Raw genomic sequence first — 22,700 nt, forward strand, 5'->3', positions numbered from 1 at the left:
CCAAAGTGAAGCTAGCGTGTCTTGTAAACGGGCGACTTCAGGTGATAGCGACTCAAACCTGCACTCATTTTGGTTGCAGATGAAGTCACAAGCATGAGACTGCAGGACAAATGTCATTAGTAGTTTTCCTCCATCGTTAAACAACCTGAACATTAACAAAGCTCGCCTCATTTTGCAGCACATGGATGAAGTCTGTGAGCAGAACTAACAAGCTCCACCCACAGGACTGATAAAAGAAGCCAGAATGGAAGCGCCTAAGAACTCTCTGCAGATCCTCTCGTGGCCCCTCAAAGACGGCTCCAATAGTGAGTCTGAACTTTGAAGTCTCAAAGCCTTTGTCTGCTGCCAACTGTGGGTGGAAAGATAAGCTATCAGCCAATTCTTGGATAGCAAGCTGCAGCCATAAACCTACTTGGGGTGTGGTCGCAATAACTGACCATCCCAACAGTCCTGGGACTAAAAGCTATAGCCGATAGATGTCTGCCAAGTGGCAACCTCTGAAGAAGCTTCTTAGTCACATGGTAGAGTACACCGTACTTTATTATTCCTTGTGACCTTATTGGGAACCATAACTGTGTTTTATTTATTAGGGCCTCAAACTAGTGACTGAGACAATAGATACACATTGGAAGTGTTTAGCAAGGACACAGATCCAGGGAGCTGGAGGATGTTTTCCCTCTATAGTCCGCATCTATTCAAGCAGACTTCTTTCTGAGACTTTACCCTGCCCGGCCGTCAGTCAGTGCAACAAGTAAAGTCCTGCAGCTTCTCTGGACCAGCTCACTCAGCTGTTCATATGGATCAGAAGGAAAATAACACCTAACCTCCAATGCTTCGTTGGACATTTCAATATTGTTAATCTCTTTTTCATTGTTAGATCTTCAGAAATACTGGATTTTTTTTTGTTTTTATGAGCTATAAGACATAATAATCACAAGTAAAACATAAAAAAGGCTTGAAATATTTCACTTTATAAGTAATATAATACAGATTAGATTACAGAGTAAATAGAGATTTATAGATCCTCTTGCTTATCAACCACAGACCCGCTCATCAGTCTAAGACACTGAACCATAAAATCACACATGACTTAAAAGATGAAATTCACAGTATCTCATCTGCACAGGCGTTACAGGCCTGCTGTGATACAGCATTCCACAGTCTTTGTTTATTTGTCTTAATCTGTTAATTACTGCTTATCTGCCCAGAATCCAGGTCAGGATTTGGACTTTGTGCCAACTGGTAACGAATAATAAATCTAGGTATGTGTCCAGTTTGTAAAACAGGTAATCAAAGGTTCTGTTTCTTGTCTTTGTGAACTTTATCGGAAGGAAAAAGGAAGGAAAAAGAAGCTGTGATAGCCAGTGTTGTAAATACCCTGAATTATTCCTCCAAGCTACGTCTCTGATTCTTCACTTTGTGTTTTTTATTAGTGATGAAATGAATTCACACGAGTGCAGCTCAAATGTGAACACGTCCATTGTGCTCTCGCTGACGTAAAGCAGGCCTGAAACCTGCACACTGGTGACAACCCACACTGTGCAGACCACCTTTAAGCTCCCTTTAAATCCACTTAGGAATTAGTAACTGGGTAGACTGGGGGGGTGGGGCATGAATGGAAGCGATATAGCTGGGTGTGTTTACAGTCACTCCTGGTCATCCTCTGGTTCTCTGAGGCCCTGACTGTGCATGGTCTTCCCTGTGATCTCCATCAGGGCCTGGGCCTCTGGATCCACATCCAGGATGCTCTTCTTACCTCTGCCCTCCTCACCCTATAAAGCAAAATAAAAGGCACAGAAAATAAAACACAGTTTTTCAAGGAAACAGCGGGTTCATGCAGAAGAGCTGCAGCTCTTGTGGTGCAGTGCATGCTCTGTGCATGCACAGATCAGCATTAGAGTGCAACGAAATCTATCAGATAAAAAACATAGTCCTCAGTGTGGGTGTGCCATTAGACAAATTCTGCTGTGTGAAATTTTGTCACCTCCATATATTATTATTGCAATATACAATTGCACAAAAAGTTAGTACTCTGTGCATATTAATTACTGACTGTTGGTTACAGTGGTGGGCGTGGCAGAAATAAGAATAACAGAGATCTAAAAGAGGCCCGTGTCTATGACAAAGCCACCTGACTAATAGCTGTGTGGGAGTCACCTTGTTGCTGCACAATATTATTTTATTTCTGTCAAACTGTGCTATCTTTGGTATTACTTGTAGATTCAACAGAAGTAATAGGAACAAATGATGTGTTTTATGACAGGCTGCCAGTGACAAAGTGCCTAAAGATGTCATTTAAGCATTTAATTTGAAAGAAATCTAAAGAAAACATAAATGTGAAATTGATCAGGTACAAGGAGAGGACAGAAAAAGCCGCCAATGTCCAAAGAAAACATTTGAAAGAGCTTCAAATGTGCGTGGGAGTTTGTCCAACCGATCCACACGTGCACGTGGTGTCGGCATTCCATCCTGTGGGGGGGCGTTTCTGAAGTTTGGACCATCTGGCTGGTTGCTATGAGCGATTTGGTCTCTGTGAAACCACAGTGAGAGTTTGGTCTGTGTTCGGTGGGTGCTGCACTTTTCCTGGGCTGCCCTTTGTCACCGATTCGATTCAGAATTTTTATGGAGAGAAGCGTACCGAAGTGGAGGAAGTTTCCCTGGAATCTCAGAGCAGAGCCTGTTCTCCTGGTTCAGTCAACTAACTAGGATGGACTACGATGCCTATGGGGCGAGCCCCCCAGGGTGTGGATCACATATCTCAGCTGGTTTGAGAATGCTTTGGTTTTTATCCAGATGAAGCCGAGGAGGTGACTGGGGAGAGGGAGGTCAGGATTTCTCTGCTTAGGCTGCTCCCCCCCACAACACATGGACGGACGGATGGAAGGAACATTACCTTTATTTATTTATTTCAGACAAGATTAGTCCATATCATTAAAGAAAAAACTATCTGAGCAATTTTCTTTTGATTAGACATCAAAGCTGCAAACACTAAAAATGGGCTCTAAAGAGAAAATTTAGTTAAGGTCCAAATCACACAAAATGCAAACATGTATTCCGTTGGTTTTAAACACAACATTTGACTGAGATGTTATTTGGCTGTTTGTGTTCAGACAGCCACACATTGTTGACTCCAGGTACACCGACTAACACCCAGTGTAAACCTTCTGACTCTAGGTCAGCACGGTTCTTTATTTTGCCGAGTTTATAGAAGAATTTGAACAAGTACTCTGACCTCCTCCGGCTCTGGGGGTTTTCCCACAGCCCACACTTCCATGGAGTCCAGGGTAAAGTCTTCGTCTCCAGAGAGCTGAGGGCTGCCATACGTGGTGCACTTGGGTCGTGCCCGGCTATGACCGTGGCCAAAGTCACTATCCAGCCACAGGCCAAAATAGCCGTGCTGACCGCCCATCCCCTGATGAACACCAGACAACACATCTTTATGTCAATTAACACAAAAATGTCACACAAAACAAATCATTTGAATTTTTGGGGCCACTCGGGGGCAAATAAATAAATAAGTCTCTTTAGCTGCTGTGTTCAGGAAACCAACTGAGTACTTTTCTATGGTGAAATCTAACCAGCAGGTGAAAGTCAAAGTTAAACGCCTGTGAAACCAAAACTGAGCAAGTGGAATAAAACCGAAACAACTGCAAAACACAGAAGTCCAAACGTGGACAGGAGCTGCTGCGTCTGTGCTGAGGAACCTATGAAATGTTCAAATGATTTCTAAATGAACAGAAGATGCGCTTAGTTTGTCAGGTCAGACTGAACATAGCTGCTTGTATGAGGTACAGAGCGCCACCTACACCACATCACAGCCACATGTTATTACAGCAGGAGATATTCCTGCACTTTTGTGGGACGCTTCTGATTCTGGACAAAATCGAGACTTTTACTCTTTTTAATTCTGCTGTCCAATTATTTGAGTCATCATCGCCAGATTTATTTATTTACTGTCATCTGTAGACCCTCAAATGTCAAAGACAGTGCAGCTCTACATTACACCTGAAGCCCAGATACTACACCATCATTGCACTGTGACAACAAGCCCAACAGGTGCACACTTATATCACTCTGAGTTTAGCTGTTGGATCAGTGAGCCAACACTGCTACCATCAGGTCAGAGATAAACAATATACTCTGCACACACCTCAGGAGAATTTTTAGATAAAAGGGTAAAAAACAAAGCTTTTTAAAATTCACTTTTACACAGACTGCTGTGTTCCCTAAATTACATACAGCTTCTCTAAAGATATTAAGGCTCTGGTAAAGGTAAGAGGGTTATGTCTGAGGATATCTGTGATGAGTACAGGCCCTGAGGAACTGCATTAATAAGTTCTCTCCAGCTGAACTAGTGTGGTCTCACCAGTCCGTTGGGCATGGTCTGCTGGTTCTGATTGAGGTACATGAAGTGTTGGTTGTATCCTGTTGCTGTATAAACTCTCAGTTTGGGGCTCACAGTGAACAGGAAGCATCTGGAGTCACCTGCACACACACACACACACACACACACACACACACACACACACACAAACACACACAAATATACAAATTATGAAGATGTGAGAGGAAAGTCAAGTGACAGCCCACAGTATTCAAACCAGTGGTGTTACTTCCTCAGTGTTTCATGTCATCTGTGTTTTCAGATGAGTCTCTACCTGCTGTGTGACATATTAGAGCTGACACACTTTCTTTCTTGTGGTTAATTTTTTACTGAGCTGTAAATCTCATCTGATTACTTACTGCTGTGGAGCGCCTTAAAGAAAAACCAAATGATGGTTCAGTGATTTGACATTTACAGATGCCTCAAGATATGCACAGAAAAAAAAGTTCTGCAAAGGATCAATAGGAAAGAACACGATTTTGAGTCAAAAGCTTGGATGCGGCTGTTCTTTGCACACCGGCTTTCAGAGGGGTTTGCGTTTAAAACGCAGCCACGGCACAGAAGCATAAACAGTAAACCGGCAATTGATTAAGAGCTCTTTGCTCAAAACGAGCAGCAGCTTCTGGGGCAGAAAAATGAAGCCAATGTAGAAGAGCGAAGAACTGCAGCTCCTCTCATTAATGCAGACTTCAAAAATGCGTCGAGGCCTACAGACTGCTCAAATTCACAACATTTAAAATGCAGACTAAAAAAAATAATTTCTGTGTGATGTTGGTGCCTTCTGGAGCTTTTTTACTGATGACAAGTAACACGGCTCGAATGGTTTTACCAGGTAAAAAGAGAAAGTTATGCACCCATTAAATTCACATTGTCATTTTGATGCTAAAATCCACACACCAGCAGAGATGTATTTTATATATTTACATATAAAATATTAAAGGAGTATAACAAAATATGTATAAATATTTTTAAAAATTATCTTAGGTGCTTTTTTAAAGTTTTATAATTTTTAGATTTACTGTGTTTTTTTCAAATATTGTATTAGTCCAGTTAAGATAAGATAACCTTCCCCACACGTGGGAAATTTGTTTTGTTACAGCAGTAAGTGGACAGTGCAAAGTTACATAGCAAAAATTAGAAAAACATTGGAATAGGATAAGATGATAAGAATAAGATACTGTACACAATAGAATAGAATAAAATAAAATACTATATACAATAGAATAAAAATACTATATACAACTGAGTAAAATACAACGTTGTCAGAAAAGAGAACTGCACTTAGTGTTACTGCACATGTGGCAAACACACACATCCACACATGTGGATGTGTGTGTTTGGTCAGCTGTGGAGTCTGACAGCAGTAGGGAGCAAAGACCTGCAAAATCAGGTGAGTCAATGCACTGAAATGTAATTCTAATGAATGAAATATACTTGAGAGAGAAATCGCCATCATACCTTCTGACTGGATGGTGTGGAAAGTCATGGTGTGGTGTAAGAGAGGTTACATCTTAAGTTACGATGTAGATCTCCCACAAACGTCTAAATCACGCTTAATGTGCAAAACTGGTGATTCTAATATATTCTTTTCTAGACTAGAGAACAGGGGCTTCAGAAAGATGAAGAAATTCAGCTACAAACAAACTTTTTATGTGTAGCTTCTTTCATGTGAATCGTGTCTAAACCACAACATCAAAGAACTTTTAGTTTTCTTTCAAAAAACGTAACTTCCTGCTCGGCCACTCAGTCTCACGCTCAAAGCTGTGCAACAGAAAGGTATGAGTCGTATCCGTGAAACAAAATTAAACATTCATTGATTTTTCTTTTGAATCTGGATGTATTACTTGGTTTTATGACAGTGCCAGCAGCTCTCAAAAACAGGTCACTGTGAGTTGTGCGGTCCTTTCTTGGAGGACCACAATCAGAATGATTTATTTCACTTGGCTAAATGTTAGAATAAAATATTAAAATATTCACGTTGTGGGAGGAGGCCTTTTGCCTTTTTTACATTGGAGAGGGAACAGGAAAGCTTGGAGAAAAAAATGACATTAATGAAGTAACATCGTGCCAAAATCATATATGCATCTGTCCCTTTATATGACTCTACATAAACTCCCCAAATCACCACACAGTTAAATTCTCCCTGAGCGGCTTCATCAAAGAAGACAATACCACTTAAAGAAGGATCATTTCGAGCTGTGAATCATGCAAAGCTACTCAAATACAGTGCAAGAATAAAGATGAGTGTAACAGGTGGACTTCAGCTCTTTTGCAGTGGGGGCATTAGAGTTTATCTGTGGTGTGTAAGTCATACAGACATACATACCCTGAAACTGAGGTTTGACCTCCCAGGTGTGGGAGGCGAAGCCCCCAAACACATGGCCCTTGGTGTCTCTGATAAGCAGCAAGGTGGGCCCTCGCTTCATCAGGCCGGCCACCATCCTGGTAAAGCTCTCCCCGTGCAGCCGAGTGGAAAACACAAGCCTCCAGGGGGCGCTGTAGCCATCTGGCAACTGGCAAGATTAACAGTGAGGTGTGGAAGAATATGTGTGACATCCGATGAATGATTTGCTGTTATTATAAAAGTCACACTACAACAGAGGAGGTGGATCGGGTGTCTGAAAGGTGATGGAGAACCTGTTCCCCTCTTGTTACTCAGATTACTGAATGTCTTGTTACGCCACTTTGCATGACTCAGTGCTTTTAGTGCTTGTTATCCCACTAACACTCCCCCTATTCTTCGCAGCTATTCACCAGACTCTGCATGTGCGTTGCTGGAAACACGAGTAAATGCTGTGCCAAACCCACTGACCAACCCAACTCAAAGAGATACTTTGGCTGTTCCTGGAGGTTCCCGCCAGCGACTACTGCCCGCTCCACTCTGTTTGTAGTAGAGTATATAAATACAAAAGCACGGCTGCTTGGCACATTCATTTAAATGAATGCACTCCCAGCCTCTCCCTAACCTAAAACTAACTCTACCTAGAAGTTAAAACCAAGTCTTAGCCCTCAAACGGGCCCTTTAGAAGGCGTGTGAAAATGAGAGTTGATCAAATTTCTTTTACAACATTTAATGACTTTGATTGTCTGAAGCTCAAACAAGTTCTCAGACACATGGCCGGACAGGTTCACACACTTGCTTTTGTCTTTGGTTTCCTGTGACAAACTTCTTCAATCGCTCACTCGTGAGCAGGCGAGCAGTTCTTGAGAAAGCTGCAAGCCACAATCTCCCCATTCTGCACGGCCATGTTTAGAAGAACACACACACACATTCAGCGAGTACATTTTTATTGTACATATTTGGACAGTGATGCATCTTTTGTCATTTTTTCTCTGTACACAGGCCTCCTTCACCTGCATCGATCTCTGTTTGGACCTCGTATTCACCCAAGTGTTAAAGCTACACATTTACCTGTGATCAATATCAGTAAAAGCAGAGACACCTGCATGGCTACAGCTGTGCATGTGCACAATACAAGACATCTGAGAAAATTCTGACAGGCTGGTGGTGATAAATGTGTTGCAATAGTTAGTCGATTCATTGATTCTGATTACAGATACTGGTTAATTACAAGGAACACTATGTAGGCGGCTACTTTCTGTTTTAATGGTTTCAGGAAGGCTTTTCCTTGTTTGAACATGAAAGCACCCCGAGCTTTCATGACTCTACCAGAGACGCATATTAGAGTTGCAATATTTAATCAAGTAATTCCTTCTCCAATCAACAGAAAAACAGCTTGTAAACGACTTAAATAAGAGAATAAAAAGGAGGCAGCCAAATGTCAGAGCTATTTGCTTGTCTTGGTCTCTAAACTTCGCACTTGAATGTTTTTCCTTTTTTACTAACACGAAGAACAAAATTACAGCAAAACATGGAAGATGCCAGCATGTCTGCAAACACTCGCTCCTGGTTGGTGGCTCGGTCTCAAGCCCTGCGTGACTTGACCTTACAGCGTCTTAGATGCAAAACGGGCAACTTAATGTTACATGATTAGCGAACATGTGACTGCAAAACCTTAATGGAAGTCTATGAGAAAACAGCGATCCCATTTGATCTCTAAACACTGTCATGACACACTATGAATAATATTTTGTAACTTTTTTTTTTTTATCATTCTTGTCTAAGAGGAGAATGATAAAAAAAAAATCACCCCAACTGGCAGATGGCCCCGCCCCTCCCTGAGCCTGGTTCTGCCGGAGGTTTCTTCCTGTTAAAAGGGAGTTTTTCCTTCCCACTGTCGCCAAAGTGCTTGCTCATAGGGGGTCATATGATTGCTGGGTTTTTCTCTGTATGTATTATTGTAGAGTCTACTTTACAGTTTAAAGCGCCTTGAGGGGACTGTTGTTGTGATTTGGTGCTGTGTAAATAAAATTGAATTGAACTGAATTAAGACGAGAGGATTAAGCAGGTAAAGACATTCTGTGTGACAGGCCATTAATGAGTTTGCAGTTTCACAGTTCGCTCAAGCCTTCGCTCGTTACATCTGATTTAAAAAAATATTAGAATGGCGACGGCAAACGTGTTCGGCTGTGTCCTGTGGTACATTGACAGATCTGTTGCCATGGAATTTAATCACATAACTCATCAAGTACCAATATAAAAATTTAGTTTTCAGATGAACAAAATTAATTACACAGGTCTGCAAAAAAACATGAGGAGTTTACATTAAAAACGCACAACAGCAATGAAAAAAAATCTATATTTTATTACAATTAACTATGCATAATTTTTCTTATAATTGAAAAAAGAAACAAAAACCTGTTCCTTCCTACATGTTTAACCTTTTTGTCTGTGAAACCTTTTCTTCGTCTCTTGATTCTCCTCCGAACATGCTTTCACTTTATTTCTCTTGAGTCTTACTCTTAGAAATATTAAATCAATGTAAGAAATCATTATTGGATATGTTTTTTTGACTCAATATAGGATACCAGATTTCAGTTTAAAAAGGGAAATTGTACACTTAATTACAGTGAAAAATTGAGGGGGTTTTGCAAGAAAACCTGACATCATTGGATTTAAAAAATAATTTTCCTGGTTTCTGTGAGTAGAAATCTATAAGAAACAGTCAAAAAAAATCCTACACAGTTTTTTGGTTGCAGACCTGTGTTATTCAAGTCAGCAAGTTTAAAGAGTTAATTATCCAACTGACAAAAGCAACCTGAGCAAAATTAAAGTTTGGAGAAACATCTTTGGATAGTTGGAGCCTTGTGAGTGTTAATTTCACTTGGCTACATTTGATATGAGTTTGCTGATTTAGGATGACAAAAATCCTAAAATGAGAGAATAACATCTTGTTTTTGCTCTTACTTGGCACCAACCTGTACAGACCACTTCAGGTGCAGCCAGTAAAACAGGGGTGTCCAACTCCAGGCCTCGAGGGCCGGTGTCCTGCAGGTTTTAGATCTCACCCTGGGTCAGCACACCTGAATCAGATGATTAGTTCATTCCCAGGCCTCTGGAGAACTTCAAGACATGTTGAGGAGGTCATTTAGCCATTTAAATCAGCTGTGTTGGTTCGAGGACACATCTAAAACCTGCAGGACACCGGCCCTCCAGGCCTGGAGTTCGACACCTGTGCAGTAAAAAGATCTACTTACTGAACATGCATATGTTACACTGCGAGTGTAGCTACAGATTTACACTTCGTTGTACATGTGCTGTGTACATACATGTACAATAAAAGGCTATTCTATTCTATTCTATTCTATTCAAATAAAGGAAAGATTTGTCATCTTCACACCGAGAAACAGCTTATTAATGCCACACCAGATAACTGATGTCAAGGTGTAGGTCTCATGTTGGAACTAGAATCATCTGGATCGCCGCGTTTCTAAAAACTAGAGCACCTGAATACAGTTTATATGTTTGCTGTTTACACTGCAGTAACACAACTAAGTTCTCATTAAGCAGGCGGTAACTTCTGATGAGACTCGTCTGTTAACTTTTAGGAAGGACTGTGAGGTGTTCACTCTCAGGTATAAATGAAGCACTAAAGCACAGGTTCAGCTTCATAACCAGACTAAGTAATGCTGCTTTTCTTTCTCTGTGAGACCGAAAACAGAAGTGTAACACCAAAATGTTTCAGGGTGTCTGAAAGGTTTTTTGGGGGTTTTTTTTTGACTCCATGAAAAAACAAACCAAAAAAAAAATATGTTGGTACATACTGACCTGAGGAGCCAGAAACATGAGGCTGGGGAGGTCCAGTAGACACTTCAGTTCATTCCAAGGCGTCTCCCTGCAGGGGGGCAGCAGCGTCGGGGCTGGCCGGCCACTCAAAGACACACTCAGTCCCTCAGCTACCAGCAGCTCCAGGTACTGTGACACCTGCTGTACCCTGAAGATCCAGTCTTCCAGACAGGAAACATCACAAGCCCCCTCATCTAATGAGAAAAAGGGAAGTAGTAGATTCAAAGTAGATTAAGTGGGAGAAGTAGAAGTCAGAGTGTCTAAAATATTCAAGAACTTCCAAATCAGCTCTACCTGATGGTTTGAGCTCAGAGCACATCTGCTCTGCCAGGAGTTTTACACCCAGGGAGACGTCACCCATCCTCTCTGGCTTCCAGCCCTGCAGGCGTCCTCTGTGGACCAAAATCTGAACTACAGCAGAGACCAGGTCCTGGAGGAACTTTGGTGAAAGAGCAGGAGTGCTGTAAGAAACACAGACGTCAAGTGCTGCAGAAACCAACACTACACTCTACTTACCTCCACCACCTGCTCACATGTGACAACCGCTGCCGCCCCTGCCGCATGCTGGGACATGGCCATGACGAGGGGGGCACGTTCTTCTGCAGTTCCCCGTAGGGTGTCTGCAAGGAAGACGATCAACTGCTCTCGGCTGACTCCAGAGGGGCTGGCGTGTCTGGCCTTCCCCGAGGCTGCTGGAGCTGCCAGGCCAGGGTCGATGCTGGACATGCACTGGTAGACCCTCCTCACCATGGAGTCCGTTGCCATGCTGCCCACTGACGACTGGGAGAAAGGTTTAAAGAAACCCGGTGACAGAAAGCACCTCTACAGCAAGTACTGAAAGCATCATAGTCACAAAAACAAATCCTGCCTGATAGGAAAAGCTTGTAGATGTGCAAATGGAAAACTGGACTGCCTAAAAAATGTGAAACCTGATGTAATGAAGTCGTGATATTACATTTAGAAACTATTATTCAGGCTTTTACCTGTTCCATCTGCTGACACACTTTTAAGTCTTATTTTGAAAATATTTAGTACTGCTTCCACAGCCACACCTGCAGCATCTCCAGCGTTATGGTCTTCCCTGCGGTGGCCCCAGCACCCTGGAGCTTGTCAAAAACCCCCTCGACCACAGGTCGCTCCTCGGGACGGAAACGGGCCAGCCGCTTCTGCACCACCACACTCTCAGCATTACCCATGATGTTCTGCAGTCACACACAAAGTACAGCAGAATGCAAATCATCATTGTGTGTACGTACTGCCAGGCAATCTGATTCAAAGCAAAGACTAGCAAAGCAACATTACACTTGAACTAACCTAAAGATAAATCGATATCAATGAAAACAGGAGCAACAGCTATTTTTTTAACCACTGGGCGAGAGGCGGGGTACACCCTGACAGGTCACCAGTCAGTCACAGGGCTAAAAGTCAAAGAAGCTAAACTTTGTGATGAGTTTATGGACTTAGTTAAAGAAGTTAAAATGAAAAAAAATTTGATGATAAATTTATAAAACTTCCTGTATTCCAAGCAAATTAATCAAGTTTAGAAATTTAAAAAAATACATATTGTACCAAAGACTAAAATGTAGCTAGGCCTAAAACAGGGGTGTTGAACTCCAGGCCTCGAGGGCCGGTGTCCTGCAGGTTTTAGATCTCACCCTGGGTCAACACACCTGAACCAAATAATTAGTTCATTACCAGGCCTCTGGAGAAATTCAAGACATGTTGAGGAGGTCATTTACCCATTTAAATCAGCTGTGTTGCATCAAGGACACATCTAAAACCTGCAGGACACCGGCCCTTGAGGCCTGGAGTTCAACATCTGTGGCCTAAAAAGTGAAGCCAATGTGCACCTGCAAAGGTGGCAGGGGGCGACTCCCATGGTTGCAAAAAGAGTTTTGGTTGCATAGAAGTCTAAGGGAAAATCATACTCTGCTCCCTTATGAAGCCACCTCATTAAACACTTTCTGGAGAATTTATGGGCTCAGTCTTCAGAGGCATCACAGAAGGGGGCAGACTACCCATGGTGGCGTGAGGGGACTTGGCAAGCTCCTAGTTCATTCTAACCAGAATGACCCCTGAACAGTGAATATCGAGACCTGTAACAGGCATGTCTGGAACCAGGTTTGCAGGGCTTTGGGACACAATGAGCAGCAGCATTGATTAATAAAACATTATGTTCAGCTGCTTCACTACAGCAGCTCCTCCTGAGATCTCTTCTGGTTAGGCAGATGTGTAAACGCCACTGTGGGGCCACTAACTGGCTCAGCAGTGAATACGTTGCACTCCCAGTGCTGATTAAGCTTTATCATTTAGTGGTGACTCTATAGTGGCCTGCATATTATGCCCCTCCGATGAATATGAATGGAAAGGACACAACAGCAGAAACGCTAGTTTTTATAATGTAGTCCAGCACACATGAACGGATGGATTTACATGTGGCTTTTTTTCTCTGTCTTAATCAGCTGCTGATGCCTGAAAACACGTTTAAGATCTTTGTCTTTCTGAAGGCGTTTCTAGATTCCCGAAAAACTAATCCAACCATCCGAGAATAAACAACAGCAGCTTCACTGAGTAACCGGCGACAGTTTTAACTGCTTTCTGTGGACGCAGCCATCTTTGTTTGGATTCAGGAATCGCAGATACACGCGGGAAGGAGTTTAAAATTACTCTTTATCACTGCATTGACAGGATATTTTTTCCACCCGATGATTAGAGGAGTCCTTGGCTAGTCTAAACATACACACAGAGATGATTTAAGAGCGTTTAAAACGAAGCTAGCCAGGCTACTTTTCATCAGTGGTTAGCTGACACCTGGATGAAGGCTGGGGTTACAGTAACAGAGCCCAGCACTGCTTCATGATTATCCTTCACCGAAAACGTCGTGTTTGATTAACGAAGACAGATGTTATGCATCGCGGTCTCCGACAATGACATTAAATGTGTCTGTGAGGCGCTAACCTTTGAATGAAACAGCTGCTAAAAGCTTTCCATCCTGTGACAGCAAAACTTCCGGGTCTTACAGGAACAACAGCCAATGAAAGAGCGAAATGTCCACGCGCTTCAGGGAGGGGGCGGAGACAATGCGCGTGAGTAGCCTGGGTGCGTTCAAAACGTAACAGGTACAATACTGAAATACCAGAATACCAGTTGTATTCATACAATATTTCTGAACATGATTATCAGATAGATAATACTATATACTCAAAAATAAATGGTATACTATAAATACTGTTCGAGCAATTTGTACGACGCACATCTTTTTTTTTTTAAATATTTACATAAACTGACATGGGTATGATAATATTGAAACATTTATTTTTAGCAGGTATTTATCATATGTGCATATGAAATGATAAAGTTAAAATCTGTAGCATTACGAAAAACTATCTGTGGAGTTTTGGTTTTTTTTTAAATATCCAATGAAGGTTATATTTATCCTTGAAAAAAACTTCATAATTTCATAGGCAGGAGATTGCTGTGAATGTGACTTTATCAAATGATCAAATGAAAGACTTTGTAATACCACATAAAGAGGCTTGCATCATATCTCATTTCTTTCAGCACACTCTTACATGAATGGATTACAGAACACAGATCCTGGGGCCCGTCACATCAGAGGGCTCCTGATTTTTAGAATATACATGAAGTAACACGGCTCGATGACAAGACACAAAACAACTATTAATCAATCCCATAAAGACAAAAAAAAAGGAAGAATAAAAACAACTACAAAGAGATTCTAAACTCTCAAAATACCCACAAAGTGAATGATACAAAGGTCTGGTAAATAATATCTCAAGGATATTTTTTTTTAAAGAAAACTCATTCTGTAGTTTCTGTAGTTTCCCTCTTTCTGAAAAACTGAAACAAATAGTAATTTATTATCCAGTTTTCTTACTTTTGTCTCAAACCTGAATGTGTGACTCATACACAGTACAGCCCTCACAAAAAGCTTGTATTGTTTTCATGCTCTCATCCCCTCTTTCACCAGTAGAGGGGCCACAAGAGTAACTAAAGAGAGACGGGAAGGTCCTCTGCAGAAACAGCAGGCAGTTGGAAAAATGCCTTTTAAGGGCATAAGATTTGCTGTGTGAGTGCTCTGAGTTGGGTGTGTTGCATTGTAATGAGGGCTTGCAGGAAAGCAGGCACTTTTGAATATGAAGGTGACGCGTTGCCATCTGCTTGCGTCACATAAACAGGATATGGTGGCAAAGCAGAGAGTGCAGTATAAGAAGAACCTGCGAGTTAGGAGACCAACCCTGGAGCTACCGGAGTGCATCCACTGCAATAAAGGCACAGACAACTGGGTCATAAACCTGAATGACTCAGTCAAGTTTTGGTAGTACGAATACTAAATGGAGTTATCATCACTCATCTGAAGCTCAGCAAAATAGCAAAAGGGCTTCTTAGGTACATTTTCTCTTGGACCTCCACCTGCCTCCATCTGAATTTGAACCTCACTGCCTCCAGGCTTCTCCTTAGTCCTAGAACCACACCTTCCAGATTCTTAGTCTTTCTGCAATTTTGCTCTCATGTCTGCTTGATTCTGCATTGCTCTACTTCACAGTAAAGACTTACCCACACACATTCACAGTGTGAACTTCTGTTGACTGTAGTGGAACTTGATGGCACCTGCCATAAAGTGTTTAAAGTTGCAAAAAGCACATTTGGGAAAGCTCAGCAGCGACACAGAAACTGTGTCTGGGTTTCTCAAGAACAGGAAAAAAAATTCCAAAAACCATGGTGTGAGCAGTTTCAAGTAGGAAGCATTTGCTTTCTAGTCTCTACATCGACCAATCAAAGGAAGCATGTAACAAGCTCACATTACAGCTCAGCCGAGGGAGACGCCTACTTGTGTAACGTCTGTGAGGGCGAGCTTCTTTCTAGGTGGGTGTAGTTCAGCAGGAAGAAAATAGTTTGTACTTCAAAGTTAACAGGGTCTGTGGATCTTTTTAAAGTCATGATGTTTGGAAAGAGAAGTTTGATTTTGGGGTGAACTTCTATCAGGAAGACTCTTACAAATAAACATATATGCATTAATTACTTAGTTATAAATAATTATAAATTCAAATAATCTTTATGTTCTTTGTACTTTAACTGTGGACAAGTTTGAATTATTTTGTATTTTCTCCAGTCCATATGTACACACTCGCTTAAAGGTTCTAATAAGTGGTCTCAAACTTTCTAGAATATCCAAGAAGCTCCAAGAAGAAGGATTGTAGATGTATTGGAAGGCTCCATTTTTGATAACTGGATTAAACATTATAGCTGGCTCTTTATGTGGACAACATGATCCAGGTTTCTACAGGGGAAACCAAAAACTGTACTATATCCGCTGTAGCTGTAGCTGATCGGTCAAGTAGGACTGTGTATTCACCATGTTAGAGTTTTAAGCTTGTGTAGCTTACAACATGTGTATTGCATCATTCTTTATTGTGTTTCAACACAACAGTGCAGACAGAGTTCTCTAAATAATCCTCTAATAAAGGGAACAGTGGCAAAGTCCAAGCCTTGTTTAGAATTTATACAGCAGCTATTTAAGGCAGCAATCTGCAAAGAAAAATACTACTTTTAATTGTGCGAAGGCCATGAAGATTGTGTACTGTTATGCACAACAGAAGCACAAACACAGACAGCAAAGCTGCAGGAATAACTGTCTTTTGGAAAGTTTTCAGAAATATCTTCCTGAACCTAAAAGAGTTTTTGTGATTGATTCTTATAGAAATATATTAAATATAATATACAGCCATTCAACATGATGCAGGATCAGGAGAGTTTGTAGGCCTGGGTCATATGATAATATAAACAATGACGTATTTGATTAAAAAAAGTCATTTGCTTAAGCAAAATCACTTCATGTACTCATTTGTTTCAGTACAACCTGTTTAAGTCAGTAAGTCTCAGTCTGCGTCAGAGCATTCTTATTCCCAACGTGTAACAAACCAACCATTTGTCACATGCGACGGTATGTTACGCCGTGGGATGAGAATGTGTTGTAGTTTAACGAAACAAGCTGAACATAAAGTCACAGTTTATGGCTCGCACTTCTCATTTCTCCTGAACTGAGTATCAAACAAATCTGTACACTTTCTCTGTAAACTCGTGGCTGTTAGTGGTTCGTACCAAATGACAATCCTGCCAAAGAGGAACAATAAGACAGAGCAGGCCTCATTGGGCTAAAGGGGATGGGCGTGATAGTAGTGGGCTTTTCTTTTTTAACAGTTTGGTGTTCATATGTTGACCGAAGTTTTCATTTTACCCAAACTGACTGTTGTTGTTCACCTGTGCAGCGCCATAAAAGTTATGGTTAGGCTCACACACACACACACACACACACACACACACACACACACACACACACACACACACACACACACACACACACACACAAATATACAAGTCCAGTCCAGTAATTTCCAAAGTTGATACTGTAACTGAAGCAATAACTGCTCGGAGAGGCTGTCTGTCAAATAATTACATCACAAATGCTCCAAAAGGCACAAAAACATTGAGTAGAAAAACAATAAAGGGAAAAAATATCCAAAGAGACCAAAAACAAATTTTGTACCAGGCTGTAAATGGACGTTTTGATGCTGTGAAGGTGGGCATTTTAACATGGGAATCCATGGGAAGTCTTACATCTGTTTTGGAGCCTCAAGTGGCCATTAGAGGAACTGCAGTTTTGGCACATACACAAAAGTTCAGTGTTTTTAAGTCTCACAAGCTGCTGTTGGGTCTAAAAGTAGAATACGAGACAGGCCCCTCTCCTTTGGAACCAGCTCCCAGTTTCTGTACTTTGAAGATTAGATCTAAGGGGCTGGACTTCTTTAAGTTTCTTGAAGAAATGTTTCACTTTTCATCCGAGAAGCTTCTTCGGTTCTTAGACCAAATGGTGGAGAGTCCCTGGTATTTAAACCCTAGTGGGAGTTGTCCCTTAAGAGGGTCGTTGACCCACCATTGATCACTATTTGAAGATTAAAACGTTCCTTTTTAATAAAGCCAATAGTTACAGCTGGATCAGGTCACTCTGACCTCTGAGTTAAAACATAAAGAGTGATTTCAGAGAGCGCTGAGCTGTAGGGCCTGCAGGTACAACCACACCAATTACAATTTATAATCTTTGCTCTTTTTATTTTCCGTTTTGTTTCCTCATTTGTCATACTTCGTCCGCCTCATACCTCAAGCAGGTACGAACAGAACCAGCAAAACACACAGTTCATGTATTTGCACACATTCCAATAAAAAAAGAAAAACATGGCTTGATCGCTATCTCTGGCAGCCTGCGTGTTCACTCATCTGTACTGATTCAGCTGTCAGCAAGCTCAGACTTGAGAAGTGAGCCTCATTAGTTCTTCTTTTCTTTTCCCTTTAACCTCTACCCCGTCCTCTGAGCTGAGTCCCTATAAGGTAAAAGCGTCACTGTCGAGTGACTGCACGGGAAATCTATCATTTGACTACCAAGTTAGAAAAAAAGAAGCCACACACTGTACACTCGCAAAGACTGAAATTCTCAACTTTATCTGCTGTTCTGCACTTGTTGGAGTCACTTGTACTTTGTGCAGAGGTTAGAGCGCTCCCATGAAGTTTTCATTCATACAAGCAGGAAACAATCGTCACCCGAAGAGGTTTTCTGTTGAGGTTTAAACACAAAGGGGAACTGTGTGTTTACCGGGTCTTGCCGTGCAAACAGTCCCCTCTTCTTGATTGCTTTGCATGTGTGTACCACCAAAGCATTTGAATGAGATTTTGGTTTGTTTCTGACAGCTTCCTGTGCGTGTGTGCACGGACCACAATGTGCCAGCTCAAAGCTGTCAGAGAAGTGACACCTTGGCAAAAATGTCACTTATGTGAGTATTTCCGTTAACACCAGGCTAATATACCTACACATTAACAAAGAATCGTATCTCATTGCAATTACAATAAGCTTCCTCATTTCAGTGCATTCTGGTCTCTGCAGCAGCTCTCGATTCATTCTGAGAGAATCAGGATGCTGCTGAGTCTTTTATGTGGCGACTTCTGCTTGCCGGTTTCACTGTAAAGTTTAACCTTGTGAAAAAGCAGAAGAAGAAGAAGACCGGTTCCACAAGGCAAGCAGACCTTTCAAGGGGACAAAAAAATTGCATGCAACATATGGCTTGACTTTTGCATGTTGGACTTCGTTTCCCTTTACCCTCTGCCCCGTCCTCTGAGCTGAGTCCCTATATGGTAAAAGCGTCACTGTCGAGTGACTGTGTGGGAAATCTATCATTTGACTACCAAGTTAGAAAAAAAAGAAGCCACACACCGCATACTCGGAAAGACTGAATTTCTCAGCTTTATCCGCTCTTCTGCGCTTGCTCGTATAGATGAAGTGACCTTGTCAAACACAGGTGTAACTAGGTGCAGTACTTTACTATGTTACATAAGCAGTGTGCAAATTGGCTGTAATTTTTCATCCTACAAGACTAGCTACGAGCCCAGAGTCACCAAACGGTCTTCAACTTCTTTACTCTGGAAAACGAGGGGGATTCACACGATTCCAGTAGTTTCTTAAACTAAAGACAAAAAAAACTAAACGGGAGAAGAAGAATTATTTTCATGAAGTAGCAAAACAACTACGGAGAAATGTGGATACATGAGTGTAATTAACCACATGCAGACAGGACGATGGTATCAGCGATGTGATGGACAGAAACCGCAGATTGTCAATAAGATTCGGCAAACTCAAACAACAACAGGCAAAGCAGGAAAGAGTTAAACTAGTCTCAGCTTTCAGGTGAGTAACTGAAGCAACTACCTACCCATGCTGACTAACACATGACCGGGATGATCAGATGTCCCTCCTTATGTGGGACTACACAGGATTTTTATGCCTTTGTCCCCGTGCCCCCATATATCAAGACAGTGTCCCACATTTCACCGGCTCTGCAGGATGTCCACTTTTTTGACTTTTACTGGTGCATGTGAAGGAAGCAATACAGTCGGTCTAATGGGAAAGTCACCAAAAGTCTAAGGTTTGCAGTTTTTAATAAATAAGATGGAAACGATCACAAAGAAATGAATCAGCAGTTTATACTGGCAAATGCAGTTTTTGACTCTACAGTTTCACACAAGGCAAAAAAATGGCACGGAGCAGCAGAGCACATCATAGCTGGCTGAAAAAATGCTAAAATTGTCAGATATGGCTAATAAAACATACAACAATGTATGGATTCATCCCTATTAAAACCCAGCGATGATTACCAGACAGAAATGCAACTGAAATAACTGAAATAGAAGAGAATACAGGAGCATATAAAGACCATACTTTAGTTTATCTTTATGTTAGCATAGCATGCTAGTATTGCTAACATGTCCAGCGTTATGTCACATAAACACAGCGTTTGCCCCCATTTCTTTTTTCTTTTTCTTTTCTTTTTTTGGGTAATCTGATCAGCCCACGCATGACAGATTGGGGAATATACAAGAAAGTTACCTACACGACCGGAGTATTTAAGCAGTGCATTGAGACGCCAACATTTTCCACACAGGCAAGCATTTTAATGCACCTGAAAATGTTGAGCATTCATGTACACTACACTCATGTGTCAAGCAACAACCTCTGTCCCTGTCTGCACGATCCGACTAGGCCCACATTAGGCAGCATGGACATCATTTTCCCAGCTGTGTGATGCATCCCAAAAAACGTAGCATTATCTGTTCAGTATTGAAAAATTATCCATCCATCCACATTGCATATACTCATTCCAATAGCTTGCTTCTCATCAGTACATCTTACTTACTCAAAAACTGACACAGACCTTTTTAATCCAGGCAGCGTCCAAACCGGTATGCTTCATCCTAAAGACTCTTATTAGATTTATGCCCTGGTCAGGATTTGAACCCCAAACTCTTGTTCCAAAGACACTTTCCAGATACACTACTCATGCACCCAAGCAGAGATGGGCAGTAACGCGTTACAAGTGACACGTAACTGTAATCTGATTACTTTTTTCAAGTAACGAGTAATGTAAGAGATTACTATTGCCAAAAAGTAATTAGATTACTGTTACTTTCCTGTAAGCACGCTGCGTTACTAAACTGTGTGTGAGAGTGTCTCATGACAATGACGTACGCCCGTGGCAGCAACAGACGTGTGCAGATCACCAGTGGATAATATGGAGTGCAGGAGAGAGTACGACCGTGCAACGTTTAAAGTGTGGACGTACTTATATTACTTTAAGTTTGATTCCGTAAAAAGTGACAAAAACATCAGCGTCCGCTGGACACTCAGCGTGGGAAGAAAACTTTCTACAGCGAAAAATTAAACTTCAAATCTGAGCGAGCAGCGAGCACGCTGCCACAGGAATGTGACACTCACAGAGGAACCCCCGGATCCCCCCACTGACATGACCACTGTGGGCAAACCTCCACCCGCTCCACCCCTGCTAAACAGCTGACAATAGATTTAAGAGCGACAGGACTCAGAGCTGCTGAGTCTTTAATTTAATTTATTTTACTCGCATCTATTTGAAAGAGTGAGTGTAAAGACAAAACATTATTTTATTTTATATGCTGGAATAGCATATAAATATATGCAGAAAATAGGTTTAAATGTTAAACAATTTCTTCAAGTCAAAGACTGTTGCATATAATTTAACTTTTGCTTGACGCAATGTGCATAAAGTTAAAAAATTAAAACTAATAAAACAAGTTTTAAAAAGAGAATTGTTCATTTGATTACATTTTAAATGATGGATTATGCATAAAAAAAATAGAATTGGGCTGAAAGGTCTGTTGCTTTATTACATATTCACCCCGTGCCTTCTGAGGGGTAGATCTTAGCTATGCAGTGGTTACCACCACTCACACAGTGCACATAGGCTACGTTCGCAATACATTACTGCGCCGTGCTGTATGGAGTCACATTTACTGTTCATGTTCCTCTGTAATACCGACGCCGCAGTGTCAGACGGCGCTGCTTGGGTCTTGCCCAAACATGGTCACTTCTGGCTCCAGAACAGGAACATTGCAGTGGTCAAAATGATAACTGTGGGCATCAGAATACAAAGTCTAGAAATCAGTGAGCGCTATAACAAGGGCTGTAGCCATCTTTTGTATATGCTTTGTGTTCAAGCCCAAGAGACTTTACAGAAGAAACTATGTTTACAGCCTGATTTCAGCAGCTGGTGTAAGATCTGCAGGTCCTGACAAAATCAGTGAGAAACAGACGATGAGAGTGAGAGAGCAGCAGAGCTGCAGGATATAAAGAACATATTCGACTCTGCTGGTTATGCAAGAAATGATCAAATGCTCCTATTTAGAGGCTGAGATAAAAGAGGTCTCTACAACAGACCTAATATAATAAAGCAGATGGAAGCATAACTTACAGATCACTGTGTGAAGCTATGAATTATTTCAACATAAAAAAAAAAACGAAAGACAAAAAACTCATCTTGTAATCGATGCAGTTTAAAGAGCAGAGCCACTCCCATCTGTTTCATAAAGAGCACAGAGGCAGTTGACCTTTCGCTGTGACCTCTGTGGCCTTAACGAATGGATAACTGCTTTAGCAGATGTCACTGATCCACGAAGAGCTGAGAGTTATGGTTTAATTAAAAGGAAATAGACGTGCACGCCACATGAGCGACTGGAGCGATAGGAAGAGACAGAACCGAGGGAGATGGCAGAAAGCGGGTCAGCAGTGGTTCGACACACTGGAGGGAGAGAGATACGTGTTGCCTAAATACAACTTGACTCGTTCACCCATTCACACAGATTCACACATGCACTTCATTTTCTATACAAGTGCTTTTCTATCTGACATTCACGTCACTTAATCGCATATCCTCGATGTCCTCGGAGACTCTTTTTGCTCTTGTCCTGACATATTTGAATCCAACGACAGATGAGCTTCGTAACCATTACTTTGAAATCATTTGAATAGCTTTTAATCTCCCGCCAGAGGCACAATCTTTTCTGATGAAGGACCTGATGAAGACTTTCACATCTTTGCATGCTGACTCCACGCGCTTGGACAGCAAATACAACAGAAGAGCCAATTTGTTAAAGGTTTAAATAAGACACGCTCTACCTGCCACTCCCTCAGGAGGTTCGAATCACTGCCACAGTTATTAATGTATGAGTACACAAAGCTACTTTTCTAATGTG

At 41.5% G+C, this 22,700-nt stretch overlaps 1 protein-coding gene across 4 annotated transcripts; it reads right to left on the reverse strand.

Annotated features, from left to right (window-relative positions):
* Window positions 1-950: 950 nt before the first annotated feature.
* meak7 (MTOR associated protein, eak-7 homolog) lies at window positions 951-15,296 on the reverse strand. Of its 4 annotated transcripts, none has more exons than XM_039615793.1 (9): window positions 15,150-15,296; window positions 11,624-11,773; window positions 11,088-11,351; window positions 10,866-11,010; window positions 10,554-10,765; window positions 6,711-6,897; window positions 4,367-4,485; window positions 3,233-3,412; window positions 951-1,772 (listed from the first exon to the last, which is right to left on the reverse strand). In XM_039615793.1, exons 2-9 carry the CDS (start codon window positions 11,765-11,767, stop codon window positions 1,647-1,649), a joined length of 1,377 nt encoding a protein of 458 aa, XP_039471727.1. In that variant the 5' UTR covers window positions 11,768-11,773; window positions 15,150-15,296; the 3' UTR covers window positions 951-1,646. The 4 variants fall into 4 exon arrangements, with proteins under 4 accessions (XP_039471727.1, XP_031593850.1, XP_031593851.1 ...); XM_031737990.2 differs by lacking the exon at window positions 15,150-15,296 and adding an exon at window positions 13,530-13,617; XM_031737991.2 differs by lacking the exons at window positions 3,233-3,412; window positions 15,150-15,296 and adding an exon at window positions 13,530-13,617.
* Between the last annotated feature and the right edge of the window lie 7,404 nt (window positions 15,297-22,700).

Source organism: Oreochromis aureus, linkage group 7 (genome assembly GCF_013358895.1).
Source record: "Oreochromis aureus strain Israel breed Guangdong linkage group 7, ZZ_aureus, whole genome shotgun sequence".
In the NCBI taxonomy this organism is placed as follows: Eukaryota; Metazoa; Chordata; class Actinopteri; order Cichliformes; family Cichlidae; genus Oreochromis; species Oreochromis aureus.

Excerpts from the sequence above, each read along its gene's own strand:
- meak7 (XM_039615793.1), bottom strand. The coding sequence starts at position 11,767 with ATGGGTAATGCTGAGAGTGTGGTGGTGCAGAAGCGGCTGGCCCGTTTC. Across the intron at positions 11,011-11,087 it reads CATGTGAGCAGGTGGTGGAG|TTCCTCCAGGACCTGGTCTC; the intron begins GTAAGTAGAGTG and ends CTTTCACCAAAG. Across the intron at positions 4,486-6,710 it reads GGTCAAACCTCAGTTTCAGG|GTGACTCCAGATGCTTCCTG; the intron begins GTATGTATGTCT and ends GTGTGTGTGCAG.